This window comes from Macaca fascicularis, chromosome 20, assembly GCF_037993035.2.
Source record: "Macaca fascicularis isolate 582-1 chromosome 20, T2T-MFA8v1.1".
Lineage (NCBI taxonomy): Eukaryota > Metazoa > Chordata > Mammalia > Primates > Cercopithecidae > Macaca > Macaca fascicularis.
The window spans coordinates 64,369,282-64,385,205 of NC_088394.1; the positions used below are offsets into that span (position 1 = coordinate 64,369,282).

At 46.1% G+C, this 15,924-nt stretch overlaps 2 protein-coding genes across 50 annotated transcripts in view; one reads left to right on the forward strand and one right to left on the reverse strand.

Annotated features, from left to right (window-relative positions):
• Window positions 1–6,686, forward strand: part of SLC7A6 (solute carrier family 7 member 6) — a 41,417-nt gene extending 34,731 nt beyond the window's left edge. For 25 of the 46 annotated variants that reach the window (XM_074027452.1, XM_074027455.1, XM_065537327.1 and 22 more), the window contains 3 exons: window positions 1,260–1,409; window positions 1,523–1,706; window positions 2,131–6,686. In XM_074027452.1, the coding sequence (XP_073883553.1) occupies window positions 1,260–1,409; window positions 1,523–1,706; window positions 2,131–2,225 (429 nt within the window). In that variant the 3' untranslated portion in view covers window positions 2,226–6,686. The remainder of the gene's footprint in view (window positions 1–1,259; window positions 1,410–1,522; window positions 1,707–2,130) is intronic. The other 21 variants (XR_012429052.1, XR_012429049.1, XR_012429056.1 and 18 more) reach the window with 2 other exon arrangements.
• Window positions 5,495–15,848, reverse strand: SLC7A6OS (solute carrier family 7 member 6 opposite strand). Of its 4 annotated transcripts, none has more exons than XR_012429085.1 (5): window positions 15,637–15,848; window positions 15,238–15,516; window positions 8,881–9,087; window positions 7,224–7,352; window positions 5,495–6,296 (listed from the first exon to the last, which is right to left on the reverse strand). XR_012429085.1 is itself a non-coding variant. In XM_005592345.3 (5 exons), exons 1-5 carry the CDS (start codon window positions 15,826–15,828, stop codon window positions 6,166–6,168), a joined length of 930 nt encoding a protein of 309 aa, XP_005592402.3. In that variant the 5' UTR covers window positions 15,829–15,848; the 3' UTR covers window positions 5,495–6,165. The 4 variants fall into 4 exon arrangements, 1 of the variants encoding a protein (XP_005592402.3); XR_012429086.1 differs by having other exon boundaries at window positions 7,224–7,344; window positions 15,059–15,516; XR_012429087.1 differs by having other exon boundaries at window positions 15,059–15,516.
• Between the last annotated feature and the right edge of the window lie 76 nt (window positions 15,849–15,924).

Below are 15,924 nucleotides of genomic sequence, written 5' to 3' on the forward strand. Positions count from 1 at the left end.
TTTATCATAGAGAAGTAATAATAGCTAATTTTTTAGGGTCCTTAATATGTGCCAGTTATTACTGTCTGCCCCTTAAATGTGCCATCTCAACTCATCCTCCCCATCAGTGCCAAGCCTCCTTAGTTTAGCTTCATACTGACTATCTGAAAACTAAAGAGGGACCAAGCGTACTTCTTTAGTCCCCCACCCTTAGAATTTTCCTAGCAATTCTCACATTCGTTTATTTGTCTTGATGAACTTTTCTATCAATTCATCAAAATAATAGAAAAATCCTCTTGATATTTTGACAGGGTCAGCATTGAATTTATAAATTTAGGAAGTTATCTGACTACAGGCACATACCACTAAGCCTGGTTAATTTATTTTTTGTAGAGATGAGGTCTCACTATTTGCCCAGGCTGGTCTTGAGCTCCTAGGCTCCAGTGAGCTGCCACTTCGGTCTCCCAAAGTGCTGGGATTATAGGCACAAGCCACCATGCCCAGCCTTCTCTTCTTAATACAGGGTTCTCCCTTATCTCCATAGAATGAGCTATTTTGTTTTAAATCCTTTGTTGATAATTTGTAATGAAAAGATTATTGAAATTTAAACACATTTGACCTTGTCCCAGGACTCTAGGCCCTGATCCTTGTCTTCTAGGATTCTTTTGTTCCAGATGCTAATGCTGTTATATGTCTGGATGGATCCATTTTGCTAGTTTCCAGGTCCAACACCTGACTTCAGAGGCCTGAAATGCTACCAGTTCTTCCTGTGGCTCAAAATTTGTCCATGGGGAGAGAGTTATATTCCATTATTTATTGACATTATTTAGTCCAGATAGGTAGGGATCCATTTTGCTAGTTAGCATTTCTCAGGCCCCAGGACAGTGAGATGGTTCTGAAGGCGTTTCCCCCATTTGTATGCCAGGTAGTTGGGACCCAGGTCTGAGCCTTCTCTAGGACACTGTGTAATCCATGTTAAGGTTGGTGCACTGAAGTGAGGAAGGCCTTAGCGTCTGCCTTTTTCTAAAGTGCTTACAACAAGGGGAAGGCACTGCGTGCAGGAATGGCTGCAACAGAAGAGGGAAAGCTGCTACCCTGAGGGTTAATGTACCTCAGGGTACATCAAGGATGGACCTATCTGATGCCAAGGGGTCAATGAAAAGAGCTGGAGGTAATCTGGTGAAGTGGCATCAGATCTAGTACTGACTGCTGGGTGGGGGAGTCTCCTGGGGGTGCAGGTGGTGACGATGCTCACCTGTCTCCCCACTGCTTTCCCACAGTGCACCATGACGCTCATCTACCTCATCGTGGAGGATGTTTTCCAGCTCATCAACTACTTCAGCTTCAGCTACTGGTTCTTCGTGGGCCTGTCTGTTGTTGGACAGCTCTACCTCCGCTGGAAGGAGCCCGAAAGGCCCCGGCCTCTCAAGGTCAGCAGCTCTGGGCAGACTAGGAGGGGTGGGCCATCTCCCTCAGGTGGCTTTTTGCCCATGAGCTGTTTCCTCTCCCCACGTTACTTAGTATCTCACCCCTTCTATTTCAGCTGAGCGTGTTTTTCCCCATCGTGTTCTGCATATGCTCCGTGTTTCTGGTGATAGTGCCCCTCTTCACTGACACCATTAATTCCCTCATTGGCATCGCGATTGCCCTTTCTGGAGTCCCTTTCTACTTCATGGGTGTTTACCTGCCGGAGTCGCAGAGGCCACTGTTTATTCGGAATGTCCTGGGTGAGCTTCTCTGCGCCCCATTACTCACTGGCGGCTGTGTGTGCATGCGCATGCAGAGGTGGGGGGGTGGCTAATAGCTTCCCCATACTCAGAATTTGCTGGAGGCCATGAGACCCAGCTGTCGACGACTTCCCTTTTGATTTTGACATGATCACTTTAGTTCTAATTTTCGTGTCCTATTTTGGGGCTAAAACATTACCTTCTGACAACACAAATCACCTGGGAAGAAGTCATGCATCAGACTCTGGCTGGGAATGGGGCAGAGGATGATGAGGCTTGTTGGGAGACAGGGGCAAAGCCTGATATAGAGTACTCAAGGGGCAGGTGGGGAGGGAGCCATAGATGTTACCAGTCAGCCTTGTGTTCAGGTTAGGGCTGTAGCTAGATACTTACTAAATCCTGTGCTTGCTCTATTTTCATTCAGCTGCTATCACCAGAGGCATCCAGCACCTTTGCTTTTGTGTCCTGACTGAGCTTGATGTAACCGAAGAGAAAAAGGATGAGATGAAAACTGACTAGAGGTCAGAGGTGGCTTTCCTAGGCCTGGAAGGCTGGCCACACAGCGAAATCCTGGTAACAAGACTCTATGGGCCCAACTCTCCTGAATTAAAGGAGCCTTTTGACCCACATCATATAACGGGGCTCAGGGCCAGTGCTCACTCTTCTTGGTAAGCTATAGGAGACTCAGGATCTGGGCCAACCTCAAGGTGGAGGCTTCAGAGGGTGGGGGGAAGATTGGGGAACAGGGGCATGGTCATTTAGTTTTACTCCTGATAGGTAGAGGCAGCTCTTACAGATATTTACTTGGCAAGGGGCAGTGGGGAAGAGAGAATACTAGGTTGATAGGGCTGGTGACTTCTGAATTTGGTATTTGAGATTTGAACTAGGAGTCCCTATAGAGGGGCTGCTCTATGGGAAGTTTTCCTCTGACCAGGTCCAACACCTGACTTTAAAGGCCTGAAATGCTACCGTTTCTTCCTCTAGCTCAAAATTCTTCCCTGGGGAGAGAGTTATAGTTCCTTATTTATTGATATTTAGTCCAGAACACCAGTTCTAACGAAGCATGAGTGTCTCTTCATCTACAGGATGCAATAGGCTTGATTGTATTTAAAATTCAGAGTACCCAAAACTGAGTCCCTCTGGGCTCAGGAATGTCTGTGGTATCGGGTCAGACTCTGACCACAGATTTTATGCTGTTTAGCACAATCTTCTATTGAGTCTTACCTGCAACAATGAACCTTACAGATTTTTTTACTCACGTACCTGTTACACTTTAGCATATAGATAGATCATGTTATAAGCACTTGGCTCAGGTCCAGCAAGGACAGATGAACAAATTCATAAGTCAGAAGTCTGTTAATATGGCTGTTTTGAAGGATAATCCTTTATTTTACTTGAGACCTTGCATCTTTGTTCTAGCTGACAGTAAATCTCTGGGTTTCTGTTATGAACTCTTAAGAGGACTGAAACTTCTGAAATTCAGGTGGATCACCTGAATTCTCTCAGCTGTCAGTGGCTTGGAGAACATCTCAAGGGCCCAAGTCATCAAATAACCTCTCCGTAAGGGAAGGGTGAGGGACTGCTGCGCAGACCCAAGCAAACCCACCCTGGTGCTAGAAGAGGTCATTTCACTTTTTCTGAAAACCTCACATCAGACTGCATCCCCTTCTGTCCCTGGCACCAGGCTTTGTTTACACTTGGAGCCGCCTTGGTGTGGGTCACCAGGACAGTGTACTCCTCTCCTGCCAGCCTCCCCTTCCCCAAGGTGTGGTGGCTGCAGTCTCAGGAAGAGCTTGGTACTTGTGGGGACTTCTGTTTGCTCCCTGTGGAGATCAGTGACGACTGGGAGGAAAGCTGCTTCAACCTGAGTTGGGCTCTTCAGCAGGCTGCACAAGTGGAAGCAACTAATTCTGGTGCTCAGGCTGGGTTCTCCACCCAAGTTAGGCCTGCTCTGGCCTAATGGATCTTACTGTGAGCAGGACGGCTGCACTGGATTGTACAACTGTTTTGTGATGCCCCCGGACACTGTCATCCTGGGCCCAGAAAAACCTGCTAGCTTGACATACCCCATGGGCTTCTTATTCTTAGGTTTTGGAATTGGTGAACAGTGAGGCAGTCTCCCTTTCTGACCATTCTTCACCCACTCACAGATAAGGGAATAACCTTGGCCATATATTTGCTCAATAAAGATTGAAGAAAGCATGGTCACAGTTGCCTTGGGTTCAGAGCATAATGCATATGTGAAGCATGGGGTGACATTCTTACTGTCATGGGTTTGGGATTTGTACGGCAAATTCCTGCCCGAAGACAGGGTGTCTTGTGCAAAGGCTGACTTGCCTGAACTCTAAGAACATGACTTTTGTCTGAGCCAAGCTGGCACCCATCCCAGGGCTCCTCTGGAGCTAATCCTTTAAGCAAAATGTGCTTGCCTTTTAAAGATCTTTGAAAGATCCCTGACCCCAGCTTTAGCTTTCTCCACCAGATAACCAGCTAATCCCAGGAATTTACTGCCCCCCGCCCCCGCCCCCAGTGGCTTCTAGGGAAAGCAAGGACCTCACATGCCAGGTGCCCTAGTACTTGCTCAGTGAGCTGTGTCATCCTCCTTTCATTTTTGGATGGTGACAGCATTCTTCCCCTTTGTGCTGGATACAGACTTCTCCCAGGATCCCTTTTTTGGGAGCAAAGCCAGACAATCCCTACAGCACTCAAGCTTCAGGGTGGAATTAATTCCTGCCAGCTCTTTGTTGTCTGTCTCCTTAAATCCTTCTCCTGGTGTGCTTATCCCTTTTGCAGTGAGTACGGTTTATTAAGTTATCAGCCCTTTAATATTGGGGAAACTTAATGAGTATAAATGGCAGGGAGCACCCTGTAACAGCAGTGTTTTGTTTTTTCACCTGGTTGCTGTGAGTCCAAGAATGGCTTTCAATCCTTTGTTTCTATGTCTACAGACAGAAAACGAGATGTCTAATATTAGACATACAAGTTGCTGCCTGTTATAATGTTGAATTTGTGCATACCTAGGATGTTTGTTGTTTTAATTAGCTGCAATATATAGGGCCTGTGTACACAGAATTTAATCACTTCGGCAGGTTGAACAACTCCATGTAGATAAGAGCTAGTGTAGGTAAACGTTTAGAAAATGGACATAAAGTCAAAGTGATGGCAGGTAGGATGAAGGAGAGATACTTAGGAAATCCTAAAAGAGGCGGCAAGAAGGCATCTCCCTGTGTAAATTCCCTTCCCCCATGACAGTGAGTCAGAGACACTCACAGGCTATGAGGGCACAGCCCTAGCTGAATGTTCTGTTGTCCGAAATAGCTACTAGCCACATGTAGCGAATTACATTAAAATGAAATAAAACTAAAGCTCAGTTTCGCTTCAGTTGCGCTAATCACATTTCAAGTGCTCAGCAGCCACCTGTGTCTACTACTACACAGCGCAGACACAGAACACAGCGTCACTGCAGATAGTTCTACTGGACAATGTTACACTAGAATAAACACCAAGGCAGTCAGTTAAGGCAGCTATGGTTTGGAAAGGCATAGGAACAGAGTGTGCTTAGAAGAGATACAAGTTGTGGTAATAAAACTGATCCTGCTGATAGTAGTTTGTTTTTGTGGTGAGTGCTGTGAAGAGTAAACGTTACTCAGTGGAAAGCTAAGTTCAGAATGTGCTTTGTTTTTCCTCCTTTGCTTTAAGTCCTTGGTATTTATAATCAATGCTGAAACTTCGGTCTCACTACCACTCCGTTTTAGATATTCAGATTTAAAAGGCTTTAAAAGAATTACTTTCTTCCATGTTCAAAGCTAGACTTTACTAAACACATGTATCACATTCATACACATTGTTTCTTGGCCCCACTGCCAATGGAAGTCAGTCAGTCATTTCACAACTATTACCAGAGTTTGGAAGCCGAAATAGCTGTTAACTGAAATCTCCCACAGCTCACACAGACTGCTTTCTGCCCTAATGGCCATTACTATCCAGTCTGTGTTGCTACAAGGGACCCACAGTCCCCCTTTTAGATTCGATCAAAAGGAACAGGGTTTTCCCAGAGGCAGGCAGCCTGGTGGTATGGCAGAGCAGAAACTTACTGCTAATGAAACAGGAACCTCTCCTTCCCTTGTGGTTTCAGCACAGCACCTGAATGCCAGGAAAAATTCCTGGGCCAAGAAGCTAAAGCTAAAGAAACCTTCCTTTTTACACATTTTTTTTTTCTTTCAAACTGTAGGGTCACTTTTGATTGAGGCAAAGGGGCCCTACTATAAGTGGAAAAGACTCACTCCTTTAACATAAGTTTTCACTGTGGTAGGATGGTGCTGCCTGACATGCTTGATATGCTTTTCCTTGCACGTGTTAAGCTAGGAAACCTAAAAGGATGTCAGCAGGGCAGTTAACCCTGGACTCAGAGCCCTCAAGGGCTTGTGACAGAACCTCATGGCTGGACATCACAAGACGATCAGTCTGAATCCAGGTCGTGGGGGCTGTCATAGCCAAACTCCTTCTGCACATCCAGAGGGTATTTGCTCCACATCCGTTGTCTGCTGCTGCCTCTTTCCTCCTCACTCAGGCTGTTGTAGTCAGCAGAGCCTAGAATGAGATTCCGGGAATGGATTCTAAATGTGATTTTCCTAGGCTACTGCAGGAACCCCTTCTCTTCTCAGAAAGGTCTGTTTTTGTTCCCGATTGTAATGCAAAATGCTTGCTCAATAAAGAAAATAAAGCATATAGAATTTTTTTTTTTTTTAAAGAAGCAATCACTTTCCTATCATCTAAAACAAGTTCCTTCACACTGGAGTATTCTGTCACTTCTCCCCTCCGTATAGTATTTTTTTTGTTGTTGTAACAGTTGTAGTCATATTGTAAATATTTTTGTACCTTTCTCCTTTTAACGTGTTATTGACAAACCTCCCCAATAGAATATTCAATTGTTTGTTTCATTTCTCTGTTGTCAGACACCAATAAATTCTTTTTTTGGGCCTTCTTCTACCTTCTTTAACATAGTTACCACAGGAATTATGTTGTCAGGTCATCTTTCTTTCTTCCCCCAGGTATTATGTCTGTGTTGCATCTTTCTCAAAACAGGTGTACATGCAGCAGTTTTTTGAGAAGTTAGATAACTGATTTGTGAAAACTCTGGGCTTATTCCTACTGGCAAACCTCTCTCTTCCTTGGTTTCTTGACTGGGGCAGGGAAACAATGAGCTACATATTTTACACAATCTCAACCACCAAAATTCATATAGAACCATCTCATCTGCAGAGAAAATGAGGCTCAGTGAGGTGAACTAACTGCCCAAGAGCCACAGCAAAGTAATGACAACTACAGATTTGAACCCAGGCCTGACGGATTATTACACCCCCAGGAGGCCCCTGCGAAACACTGGTCTTTGGGTCTCCTACAGCACGAATTGCTCAATGGCAGAGAAGGAAAGGCAGTTAAGATGCACCTGTCAACTATGCCTGCACCTCAGTCTCAGATCCTACCAGTCCCTCCCCGTCTGGGGCTGCCACCCACCTCTGGAATCCTCATCTCCATCACTGCTCTCCTCCTCTGGGTACTCATTGCGCCAGTTATTCTCACTGTTCTCATCATCTTCATCGTCGTAAATGTCCTCTGGTTCTTGATCTTCATTCACCTACACATCTCAACACAAACATGAGTCCAAATCAAAACCTCTAAGGTTATGCTCAGGGGGAAGTTGTTAGCATACCAGTTGGAGGGATGTCATGTAAAAGTGCCATGTGAAAAAACTGCAGACTAGGAGTTAGTTTGACTTCGTTGCACAAGAGGCTATGAGAGGGAGATAATAGCCTCCTTCCACCCAGAGTCCAGCTCCAGAATGATAGGACACGCTGAACTCCATGAGAAGGGAACACAGGGAAAAGAGAAGTGATGGCTCTGAGCGATTCCTTTAAATTCCAAAGGTCAAAACCAAAACCCAAGCATAAGAGGTGCAGAAAGGCAGGAGGAAGGGCCATGCAGTGGTCCAAGGTGGGTACCTGACTGCCACTCTCTGTCCTAACGCAGGTGCAGGATACAGTGCTTCTTGATTACAGTCTAAGCATGACAGTTAGGTGCCACCTTAAGTTTTCTTGTTAATCATTTTAGAATTTAAGAATAGGCCAGGCGCAGTGGCTCACGCCTGTAATCCCAGGACTCTGGGAGGCTGAGGTGGGCGGATCACTTGAGGTCAGAAGTTTGAGACCAGCCTAGGCAACGTGGTAAAACCTTGTCTCTACTAAAAATACAAGAACTAGCTAGGTGTGGTGGCATGCACCTGTAATCCCAGCTACTCGGGAGGCTGAAGCAGGAGAATCGCTTGAACCCAGGAGGGGGAGGTTGCAATGAGCCAAGATGGTGCCACTGCACTCCGGCCTGGGTGACAGAGCAAGACTCCATCTCAAAAAAAAAAAAAAAAAAAAAAAGATAATGGTGTCAGCTAGGTGTGGTGGCTCATAGCTGTAATCCCAGCACTTTGGGAGGCCAAGGTGGGAGGATCACTTGAGCCCAGGAGTTCAAGACCACAAGACCAGCCTGGACAACACAGTGAGACCCTGCCTCTACAAAAAAATCAACAAAAATTGGGCATTATGGTGCATGCCTGTACTCCTGGCTGGCTGCTTGGGAGGCTGAGATGGGAGGATGGCTTGAGCCTGGGAGACAGAGGCTGCAGTGAGCTCAGATAGCAACACTGCAGTCCAGCTTGGGTGACAGTGTGAGACCTTGTCTCAAAAAAGAAAAAAAATAATAATGTCAGGATGTTAGCTTCGTTCATGCAAAGTTTTCTCTACTTCTAAGGTACGAATTAAAAAATAGGTTTTGTTGTCATTCACATTAAGAATTTCTGGTTTTATCTTGTCTTTATCTTACTCATAAATCCTATATACATATTTCCCCCCAAGAATGGATAGCTATAAACAATAAAGATGATGTTGCAAACCTTCTAAAATGTTCGTTAATGTAAAAATTATCAATCTAAGATGATCTTTCCCAAAATTCCCTGTACTATAAAGTCAGGTTCCTAAAAGGCACTTAGAATAAATTTTTCTTTTTAAGGAGGAAAAGAACTAAGGACAATGTTGATCAGGAGTGGAGCCCAGGGAAGCAAAGCATTCTGATTAGAGAAAGAGCTAGGATGCCTCAAGCCCCCTCTCCTCATGGGCCCCCTTACCAGCTCCCACTCTTGGCTGTAGGGCTGCACAGAGAGGATGTTCTCAATCCAGCCTGGAGTGGCCGTCTCCAAGTAGTAAATGTCATACACATAGTCATCGTGTTTTTGTTCTTCCTGGTGCCTGACTCCAGGTCCATCCTCAGACACAGTCAATCGCTCACGGATCAACTCTACAGAATTGCAGAGGATCACATCTGGGTCAGATGTCTGTAAAGAAACCACAGATCACACACACACACATGCATGACCCAAAACATGATGTTCCATGAGGAGGAACCTATAAGTTGGGTGAAGGAAGGCTCCCTACAGTTGTGTGTGTGTGTGTGTGTGTGTGTGTGTTTTTTTTTGAGCGGGAGTCTCACTCTGCTCTGTCGCCCAGGTTGGAGTGCAGTGGCATGATCTTGGCTCACTGCAACCTCTGCCTCCCGGGTTCAAGTGTTTCTCCTGCCTCAGCTTCCCAAGTAGCTGGGACTACAGGCATGTGCCACCACACCCGGCTAATTTTTTGTGTTTTTAGTAGAGATGGGGTTTCACCGTATTAGCCAGGATGGTTTTGATCTCCTGACCTCAAGAAATCTGCGCACCCCGGCCTCTCAAAGTGCTGGGATTACAGGCGTGAGCCACCTTGCCCAGCCACAGTTCCATAGTGTTGTGGTCAAGATTCTTATCCCCATGAATTCCTAGTCTTTTAACTAGTTATTACATTAAATAATCAAGAATCTCTGTAAAATTACTGTGTAGTTCTTATTTTAAGATAGAAACCTACAAAATAGCCTCCTGCTCTTTTGTGCTCGGCTCTCACACCTATAATCCCAACACTTCAGGAACCCAAGGTGGACAAATTGCTTGAGGCCAGAAGCTCAAGAACAGCCTGGGCAACATGGCAAAACCCCCGCCTCTACAAAGAAATACAAAAATTAGCTGGGTGTGGTGGTGTGCACCTGTAGTCCCAGGTACTCGGGAGGTTGAGGCTGCAGAGAGCTGTGATCATGCCACTGTACTCCATCCTGGGTGACAGAGTGAGACCTGTCTCAAAACAATGAAAGAAAAAAAAAATATGGGAAGACTGACCTAAGGAGAGGGGAAAGACAGAAGACCTGGCCAGTCTTGACCCCAAGCTCTGAGTCAGACCTGCTTCTATAGGTCTTCTGAGATCCTTTGGTAATACACAATGTTCTCTCTTTGGGGATCAGTAGGCACACAGTAGCACCCCTATGGCTGAACCTGAAATGAGTCTCTGTGTGGCCTCCTGTGGAAGCCAACAGGTGTTTCCTGGTGACCTCTACCATTGCCCATCATTTGGCTTGCCATATATTTACATCCCACTTTTAACTACAAATTGGGAATGGGCTCACCTATAGTCTTTCTACTGGAAAGAACAGTTTGAAATGCAATGCCCTTGAACAGAAATGGCCCAGGTAAGATGTGCTCCAGTGCTGACAGGCTGTGTCATCCAGGGGCCTGGTGGCATGGGTCAGTTTGTTAACCACAGGGACATGCTGCAGATGGCTCCTCTTGATAGGTTCATCAGAGGACACTGCACACAGCTCCAAGCAGACACCATGCAGGAAAATGGGGAGGATCCCACGACCGAGGCATATAAGGGGAGACCAATGCTATAATTTACAGACTAAGGAATTCTTCCTTGCTCCTAAGTCAAAAACTAGAGATGCCAGTTTTTCTGCAGGCTTTTGAGCAAACTTAAAGCTACCTATTAAAAAAGTTCTGGCTCCAATCCACAAGTCCCTCCACTCAGTCAAATTATGCAGCCATTAAAATACAAGATTGCTGGGCACAGTGGCTCATGCCTGTAATCACAGCACTTTGGGAAGCCAAGGTGGGAGGAATGTTGGAGCCCAGGAGTTTGAGACTAGCCTGGGCAACATGGCAAAACCCAGTCTCTACAAAAAATACAAAAATTAGTTGGGTGTGATGGCACAGGCCTGTGGTTCCAGCTACTCAAGAGGCTGAGGCAGGAGGATCACATGAGCCCAGGAGGTGGAGGCTGCACCGAGCTGTGATCATGCCACTGCACTCCAGCCTGGGCAACAGAGCGAGATGCTGTCTCAAAAAAAAGTACAAGAGTAGCAATACAGAAAAATGACAGATACAGAATTTTGTACAAGGAAAGAAACCAGTTCTATTCTACCTACTTTTGGGTTGGTAGTAAAATGGGAGATTTTCTCCTTTGTTGTATTTTTTCAAATTTCCTATAATGAGTATAAATTATTTTCTTTTTCTTTTTTGAGATGGAGTTTCGCTCTTGTCGCCCAGGCTTGAGTGCAACGGCGCAATCTCGGCTCACTGCAACCTCTGCCTCCCAGGTTCAAGCAATTCTCCTGCCTCAGCCTCCTGAGTAGCTGCGATTACAGGTGCGCACCACCATGCCTGGCCAATTTTTGTATTTTTAGTAGAGACAGGGTTTCACCATGTTGGTCAGGCTGGTCTCAAACTCCTGACCTCATGATCCACCCACCTTGGCCTCCCAAAGTGTTGGTATCACAGGCATAAGCCACCGTGCCCGGCCTATTATTGCTTAAAGAGGCGGTTTTCACTATGTTGCCCACACTGGCTTTTAACTCTGAGCCTTAGGTGATCTTTCTATTTCACCCTCCTGAGTAGCTGGGACTAAAGGTGTGCACCACTGCTCTTAGCTAGAAGAAAAATAATTATTATTATTTCTGCAGAGATGGAGTCTTGCTGTGTTGCTCAGGATGGTCTCGAACTTCAGGCCTCAATCCTCCTGCCTTAGCCTCCCAAAGTGCTAGGATTATAGGAGTAACCCACCGTGCCCCTTGCTGAAAATTATTTTAAAGTCTATGTCTATGTGTATTCATTCCTTCATTCATTCACTCAGAATCAGGGTCTTGCTCTGTCGCCCAGGCTGGAAGGCGGCAGTATGATCATGGCTCACTGCAGCCTTGAATTCCTGGGCTCAAGTGTTCCTTTCTTGGCCTCCCAAAGTGTTGGGACTACAGGTATGAACCACTGAGCCCAGCCCGTATTTTCAGTTACGCTACACACAGCATTTTGTACTGTTAAACATATATATTTTCCCCTACAACCAGTCTTCACGGTTATCAGTTCTAAGGGTCCAGACAGTTACATGTGTCAATCTCTTGGATACAATTTTTAACCTCCATGTATAGTGTTGCAATGAATGTGCCATTTCCTGCATTTGAAAATGGAGATGTAAGTATCTAACTCATAAGGGTTTTGTGAGGATTAAATGAGTTAATTAAAAGAAAATATAACAAGTACCTAACACACTATTTGACATAATCACTTAGTCAATCAATGGTAGCTTTCGTTAATATCATAGCTTAGCTATTTGCTTCTGCTGAATTATTTCCCTAGGATAAATCTTGGAGGTGAGACTACTAGTTAAAAGGAACTGAAGTCCTTTAATTTTTAAATTTCCTATTAAATTTATCTAATAGGAATTTATTTGCTTAAAATGTAAATTTTGTCAATTTAAGGAGAAATTCATTGTAACATAACAGAAATGCTGTCATTTTAAAATTTCCTTAGAAATTTTTAATTTTAAAATTTTCCTAGATTATGCATGACTTTAGATCCAAACAATAAGTTTACATATGTAAAAATATGGCTCCCACCCCCGTAAAGCCATGCTGTTTTCCAAAAGGCCTGCATCAATTTTATTCCTACAATTGTATACACTTTTAATCACTGCCTTGCCAGCAGTGCTATCAACTACTTTTTTCCTGCTAGTCTAGTATGCATAAAACCTCAAGCATGCTTTAAGCTTAAATTCATTTTTCCCCCTATAATTACTCTATGCAAACATTTTTGGTATGCTTAGAGTCGGTATTGCTTTACTGGAAAAATCTCTGTTCATATCCATCATCAGTTTATCTCCTAGTTTTCTTTATTAAAATTAAATTAGCCATTTACTCTTTTTTTTTGAGATGGAGTTTTGTTCTTCTTGCCCAAGCTGGAGTGCAGTGGTGCAATCTTGGCTTACTGCAACCTCCGCCTCCTGCGTTCAGGTGATTCTCCTGCCTCAGCCTCCCAAGTAGCTGGGATTACAGGCACATACCACCACGCCCGGCTAATTTTTGTATTTTTAGTAGAAACAGGGTTTCGCCATATTGGCCAGGCTGGTCTTGAACTCCTGACCTCAAGTGATCTACCTGCCTCGGCCTCCCAAAGTGCTGGGATTATAGACGTGAGCCACTGTGCCCGGCCTAATGAACTATTTACTTGATTCAATTCCACTGAGCATTAGTTTACTTTACACATTTTATAAGTCATGCATTAGTCTGGAATGTTTTGGTGAAAGATGTTGCTATGGACATCATACACAAATTGCTATCAGTTACACTAGCACCAGCCAGGCGTGGTGGCGCACGCCTGTAATCCTAGCATTTTGGGAGGCCAAGGTGGGTGGATCACCTGAGGTCAGGAGTTCAAGACCAGCCTGGTCAACATAGTGAAACCCTGTCTCTAACTAAAAATACAAAATTAGCTGGATGTGGTGGCTCACGCCTGTAATCCCAGCTACTCGGGAGGCTGAGGCATGAGAACGACTTGAACCCCCAGGAGGTGGAGGCTGCAGTGAGCCAAGATCGCGCCACTGCACTACAGCCTGGGCGACAAGGGCGAGACTCCATCTCAAACAAAACAAACACAACAACAATAAACAATTACAGTAGTACCATTTGCTTGTTGCTTGTGGATTCATTTTGAATTGTAATTTTTTTAAGTTTCAAAAATGATTGAGTTCTATAAAAATGTTTATCAAGAGAGGGCACATTGGCTGGGCGCAGTGGCTCATGCCTGTAATCCCAGCACTTTGGGAGGTTGAGGTGGGCGGATCACTTGAGGCCAGGAGTTTGAAACCAGCCTGGCCAACATCGCGAAATCCCGTCTCTACTAAAAATACAAAAGTTAGCCGGATGTGGTGGCTCACACTTGTAATCCCAGCTATTTGGGAGGCTGAGGCAGGAGAATTGCTTGAACCCGGGAGTTGGAGGTTGCAGTGAGCCGGGATCATGCCAATGCACTCCAGCCTGGGCCACAGAGTGAGAGTCCAACTCAAAAAAAAAAAGGCACACCTTATGTTGAGAGTTTTCTGTTTTTTTTAGAGACAGTATCTTGCTCTGTTGCCCAAACCAGAGGGCAGTGACTTGATCACAGCTCACTGCAATCTCTAATTCCTGAGTTTAAATGATCCTCCTACCCCAGCCTCCCCAGTAGCTAGCACTACAAGCGCATGCCACCATGCCCAGCTAATTTCCTTTTTCTTTTTGTAGTGACAAGGTCTTGCTTTATTGCCCAGGCTGGTCTCAAGCGACCCTCCTGCCTCAGCCTCTCAAAGCGCTGGGATTACAAGAAGAATTTTATTTTATTTTTTTTTGAGACAGGGCCTCACTCTGTCACCTAGGCTGAAATGCCACTGCCACACAATCATGGCTCACCGTAGCCTTGGCCGCTCTAGGCTCAGGTGATCCTCCCGCCTGGGCCTCCCTACGTGCTAGGACTACTGGCGTCAGCTACTGTGCCCAGCCTCGAGGAAAATTTTCCATTTCTGTAGTTTCGCTGCATGTAATAGAATTCTTCTGGAAGTGAGTGCAAATGAATTTAGCAAATGTAATATAAAGAAAAGCACTGGATTAAATGTTAGAAGACTTGCATTCTAGACCTCAATCTACCTCAAACTGGGTATGCTACCCAGAACTATTCCTTTAAGCTCTCTTTGATCAATTTTCCTACCTGCTCTCTCTCTGCTTTGCTCCAGTGACCCCATCTCAGTCAGGCTGAAAGGACTTGTAAAGACATTTCCTTACAAGTACCTAGAGTGTCTAGCAGGCACTCCTCCCCTCAAATTCCTTACTGGTCTCCTCTAGCTCACCCGGCTCCAGGCACCTTGCAAGGAGCAGGGAAACTCGGCTTCAGAGCCTCTTTACTTTCAGGTTCTCTGCCTAGAAGTCCTCTCCATATGTGGAATGCCGTGCCATTCACCTTCTGCAAGTCTTCACTCAAATGTCATTTTCTCAGTGACACTCTCACTGAAGTGGCACAACTCTTTCTGCTTTGTCTCCCCGCCTCCTTACATCCCTTATCATCATCTGACACTGAATTGACTTGTTTACTGTTTCTGTTTACCTGCATGTTAGGTTCACACTGCTGTATCCACAGAATCTAAAAAAAATACCTGGCATTTAGTAGGCACGTAGTAAACACATGTTGGATGAATAACCAAAACTGTAAAATGAGGCCGTCACGCCGGATGGATCATGCATCCCCTTAAGATGAAACTGTGCTGCTACTGGGCCCAGTCTTCTGGCATTACCTTCCTGAGAAGCCCAGCACCACCTTCCGAGGCGTACTCACTTTGCAGGAGCCTGCAGCGGCGGCTTCAGGTTCTCCCTCCTCGTGGACAAGGTCTAACAACTGAAAGCCCGAGTCCCCGGCGGCTTCTGGGTTCCCCGGCGTGTACTCGGACTCCTGGCCGCTCGAGGTGGTCCCCAAGGATCGGCGGCTGGAAACCACCCGGTAGCGGCCCTCCTGCCGGATCTCCCGAGCCGAGGCGCGGAGATTGCAGCGGACACGCTGCTGGCTGTCCCGTGACGGGCGCAGAACTGCCCGCAGGAGAGGCTGGACTGGTTCCTCCTAGGGGGCAACAGGGGAGGGAGGCCAGCGTAAGCAGGAGTTCGCTAGCGGGTCAGGGATCGGGTTTCCTAACGGCTGCACCCTAAGATGCCCTCCACATCACTGCACCACGCCCAATACCTGGGAGCACACAGTGGCCACCAAGTGGAAGACATTATTCTCCGCTGCTCTCTCCAAACTCGCCGACGTCTTCTGTGCCGCCGACTCGACCTCGTCGCTCCGGAGGCGTTTACAAGCGAGCACAAGAGCCTCGGCCGGCTCCGCACTGCGCTTCCGCTTCACCCGCAGCACAGCTGTCCTGCCGGCCTCCATAGTGGCTGCCGCTGAGCATTGTGGGAACGCGCGGGGTGTGATGGGATAGCCTTCTAGTTCTGCCTTGGGACCCGCCCCCCGCCCCCCGCCCCCCGT